Below are 5000 nucleotides of genomic sequence, written 5' to 3'. Positions count from 1 at the left end.
CTGAGTGTGAAAATGTGTGTGTGTGTGAAAATGTGTGTGTGTATGAATCTGTCTGCTAGCATCTTGTGCACACATCGGTAAAATGGCGTGCACAAGTATTCAAAGTAGATTTCAAAAATAATCTACTCAATCCTGTACCTAACTTCAGCAACAGAGTATATATCACTCAATCAAATCCTTCAAAAATATCCCTATCAGAAACTTTTGCCTTCTTACTTATAAGCACATGTGTATTTAGCTCCTAATTTTCCAACATTTATGAATTGTTCACATTCCAAATATAACAGTTTCTTGTAAAGCCAATGTACACCTTTAAAATCCCTCAGTGATGGGTATTATAAATCTCTTGGCATCATAGATTGATTTCTGGCAACCAGCCAGCCACTGGGGGCTGAAGTCCGCTACATGTAGCAGAACTTCCTGTTCAATGTACTCTAGCGCATCACGACACGTACAGCCGTAACCGGCAGATCACGTTTGCCAGGTCACATGTATGATTGCTATACGTGTGACCTGGCACTAATGGGTTAAGAAATGTGGGCATTTCTGGATGGCTCCATACTATTTGGTTATTTTGTTACCTACTCAACATCCAGCAAATTCTCAACAACCAGATCTTTAAATCTGAAGCATGTTGTATGGTCTTCATGCTATATCTGGATTGCCACTTTTGCAGCCATAGAGTCAGTCATGCACACTCGCATTTGCACAATCTTGTCTTTATGAACAGAATCTGTTCTCACAATACAAAAACGGTCTTTTTTCTCCTTCATAGTAGTTTCAATATCACATTTGTTACATATAGTGAGTGAAACCTAAGCCTTCTATTCATCTGATTATATATATATATATATATATATATATATATATATATATATATATATATATATACATATATATATATATATATATATATACATATATATATATATATATATACACACACACACATCTTTTTTGCGCACACACGCACACGCACACACACACACACACACACACACACACACGCGCGCACACTCACACATACACACAAATGTCACCTAATCAACCTACCATCATATAAATTGATCTCACTAGCTGGGTACCTAATAGTGTGCTTCAAAGTATTGCACAAAGGAAATATTTATTTTCTTCCTCTAAATTTTTGAGGAAACTGTAAAATCACCATCCATACACAGATCAAACAAAAGGCCTTACACTAAACCAAACTAAATTCCAATATCTCAAAAATTAGGAAACACGCACAGAGAGAAAAGAAAAAAGAAAGGAAAAAAGAAAATGATCTTCTATTTGCACACATTGGTACTGAATACATATCTACTTTAATACAAGCAAGCAAGAATTTAGAGCATGTCCTCTATTAGGGTGATTACTTGTTACATTCGTTAGAGAGGTGTAGTTTAGGATGCTAACAGTGGCATTACCTTTCATGAGGAAAATTCTAACTCCACTAAAAGGGTGAAGCAAAGACATGATGGAAAAAATGTCTAACCTTATAACTCATCTACTTGGACGTGTTTTTAGTGTCATACTTATCCTCCTTTTTCTAGCTAATTCTTTGTATATGCAATATCTTTTCTTCTACCACATATGGAAAACCCATCATAGGTCTAATAGCAAGGCACATAATTTTTTTTCAAGTTGATGTCTGAGCTTTGTGCAAAATATATGCCTTATGATTACAAGTTTGATTTTTTTTTTTTTTTTTTTTTTTAGCCTTTATATTCAGATTTCAAACCATACAGCCACTTATGTTAAAAAATAGTATTAGCATGAAAAATAGAAGATAAAAAAAAAAGAGTAAAACTTATTAACTGGCAGCATAACTTGTAAGTACAACCTTGCTAGTAAAACCCCTTTTCACCTTATACAAAAGTTAAAGCAGTTCAATTCCTTATACAATGTACATGTTGGAATTATTCAATAAATAAAATCTATTACAAAATATACACACAGCCTTGCAAGGCAATAAAAAACAAATAAAAATACATCTTTTATAAGCAATAAGTAAAAATAGCAAATCAAATAATATAAGTAATGATGGCCATTACTTTCTCTCACAAGGAATCTATGGAGATAATAATTCCGAATAAAAAATGAGAATACAAATGATGAACCTGCAACAGTTCACACAAGAAAGTGCATGTTAAAATAACCCAAAACTCTGGAACTAAACTAGTAGTACTAACCAAAAATAATTAGAATAAATTTAACTCCTATCAGATCATACTAAAGTGCCATGGTTTCCCTTTTTTTCCAGAATACTTTTTAACAATCTTCATCCAACTGGTGGTATTTGTGACTGCTATCAACTGCACTGGATGACATAGAGTAAGCACGGAGGTTTGTAGCGGTGTAGCTCTCCTGCAGGAACATAGAGGTAGCCACAAGGAGCACCATCTGTTGACAAGAGCAAACATAAATAAAGTATTTGAAATCCCAAGCTGTAAAGACATTAAAAGTATTAAAAGTAAACTGAAATATGCAAGTGTATTTCCTATATGCAAGTCTATTTCCTATATATCTATTCTAGTAGATTTAATATTTGTGAAATTCATTCACTTACCAAAGCTACATGCATAGCACACACAGGCAGCCATACCCCTCTGCTCAAACTGTGATAATCAATCCCAATGGAATGCAGTACAGTTGGAAGACATCCCTGTGTTAAAAAGAAGATTTTAATAATACACCTTGATTATTTCAAAATTACCTGATATATGCATTTCCACCACTGTACTCCAAGTCTCAAAACTACTGTGTAACTCTGGAATACTAACAATAATTACTTACAAACCTACAAATACTAAACACACAAAAGTCCTCACCTCTGTAATAACTTCATCCTCGGGGTCTGCTAAATTAGCAACACCCTTTCCACAGCCTTCTACAACAAGGAGACAACAGGAGTCTGGCACATCTGTACCATTGCCAAATGTTGTTAGGAACCAATCCTTGTAAGACACAACACCACAACAGTTCATCTGCAAAGTTTGGATTTCTTTTAATCTCAGTATATAAATTTTTAAAAATCTATACAGATCTTATTCAAAATTAAGCTTATCTTTTGTAAACCTTCAATAAAACTGGTAACTGGTACAATTTTCAATATTCAACTTATTACATAATAGATGTACTGGCTTATGTTACCTTATTGTATATACTACAGTAATTACATATTAAATAGAGGATTAGTTTTAAAATATCTACCAACTACATTTACCTATTTCTCACCACCTTGAACATAATTATAATATAACATTACAATAACAAAATAATGTATACAAAGATAGCTTTCACAAAATTAGTCACCATCACAAGTTTTCATACCTCCATCTGGATCTCATCCCATAGCTGTGTGTCAGAGACATTGAGTCCATAGTCAACAGAAGTGATGTGCATGGAATGTGCCATATAGTTACTGAGGGCCTGGCCTAGTACATGCTGCTTCTTGTAAACGAGGGTGGTTCCTGCGAGTTCTGTTACAACCATCAACAGCAGCAAGGACAAACACTGCAACACAAGTTTTAATTAATTATACTGATAAAGACTTCAGTAGAATATGATATATATTTCTTAATCACATGAAAAAAAATATATATATAATAAAAATTTGAACCAAGAAATTAAAGCCTCCCTCCTCCAAAATAAAAAGTAGCATATCTTACTGTTTTAAATGCTTTAGGTTTTGGAGCCAGTGTTGCGATAGCTCCTGCAGTGCTGGTGGCAGTTATTCCAACTCCCAGGACCATGATGATTCCCACTGCAATCCATAGCCAACCAGGCAGCCATGGGGACAGATAGGCTACATATGCTGTCAATAAGCTCCCACCAGTATAGCCAACAGCTATACCAGTGCCCTGCAAAGAGGTTAATCTTAGCTGAAGCTGAAGTATTACTCATCCACATATTGAATGAAAGACCTATATTTCTGGGTAGTAACTAAGAGAAGAATAAATTAAAAGGAAAGCTGAAAAAAAAGACGAAATCAGAACAGAGAAATTAAAAGATAAAAAGGAAAAGTAAAACAAAATAGGGAAGGATGCAAAGAGAAATAAATGCCAACTGTCAAAAACAGTCATTAGTCATTGTCCACAGATCCTACTATGGTCATGAATTTCATTGCATGACTGAAACCACAAACCATCTGACAAGATACAGTGATGTTTATACTCCACAAAAATATTCTGAGAAAGACTCAACTATGAGATATATTTTAATAAAATAACTCAACTGGAACCATAATCTGTTATAGTTGCTTTCCCTTGAAAATTTATTACCTACCAGTTTCTTGTAGGAAAACCTACTAATTGTACAGAATTTTATTAGACATGAGGACGGAATCCAGGTGGATTCCAAAACTGTTGTAACACTTTCAATAAATCTAGTTTTACATTGTGGATTTTCCTACCACAATTAATCCAGCTTTAAAAGGGAAAAAATCTATCAACAATATTTGGCATGAAAATTAATCTGCAGAAAGAAAAAAGTAAGGCCGAAATCCTTTATCAAAGTCTGCAACTCTATACGCATACAGCTAAGTCTAGCAAATCCTCAAAGTTTAATCTTCCAAAATGGAATCTGTAGTCCTCCCTGGTATTCCTTGTTACCTATGGAAACAATTGGAGCTCTACCCTCTTTGTTAGCCTAAACCAGAGCATGACACAGGCCACAGCATCATTTCATGTTGTCTTATTTTAAGCAACTACTAAAATCCTTTCTGACAATCTTTGAAGGTACAACTACTATTTAATTTTAAATCTTAAATTCTGCTTTTTCATCCAGTCCCTTGATTAAGCATCTCCTATACTTCACTTGCAGTAGCTAACAAACTTGCATGTAGACAGAAAATATACCTTCAGTAAGTTTCATATTTACAAAATATTATTCATCTTGCTTCCTCATCAGTTTTCAAGGCCTGGATTACTTTTTGTCGATCTCTGGTAACAATATATTATTTTTGTTAACATTAATAATAAACATCTGACACAGCTGTATTA

The 5000-nt window shown here is 34.0% G+C and overlaps 1 protein-coding gene across 1 annotated transcript in view; it reads right to left on the bottom strand.

The window, feature by feature from the left end:
* Nucleotides 1-5000, bottom strand: part of LOC125041165 (tetraspanin-4-like) — a 7199-nt gene that overhangs the window by 1381 nt on the left and 818 nt on the right. Inside the window, exons 2-6 of the mRNA XM_047635978.1 lie at nucleotides 3669-3860; nucleotides 3331-3513; nucleotides 2829-2984; nucleotides 2567-2662; nucleotides 1-2400 (exon numbers count right to left, since the gene is read on the bottom strand). The exon at nucleotides 1-2400 is cut by the window's left edge and continues 1381 nt beyond it. Of these exons, the coding sequence (XP_047491934.1) occupies nucleotides 2269-2400; nucleotides 2567-2662; nucleotides 2829-2984; nucleotides 3331-3513; nucleotides 3669-3860 (759 nt within the window). The 3' untranslated portion in view covers nucleotides 1-2268. The remainder of the gene's footprint in view (nucleotides 2401-2566; nucleotides 2663-2828; nucleotides 2985-3330; nucleotides 3514-3668; nucleotides 3861-5000) is intronic.

The sequence above is a fragment of the Penaeus chinensis genome, chromosome 30, assembly GCF_019202785.1.
Source record: "Penaeus chinensis breed Huanghai No. 1 chromosome 30, ASM1920278v2, whole genome shotgun sequence".
Classification (NCBI taxonomy): domain Eukaryota; kingdom Metazoa; phylum Arthropoda; class Malacostraca; order Decapoda; family Penaeidae; genus Penaeus; species Penaeus chinensis.
The sequence above is the reverse complement of the archived record's forward strand: the minus strand, read 5'-3'. Positions and strand labels throughout refer to the sequence as shown.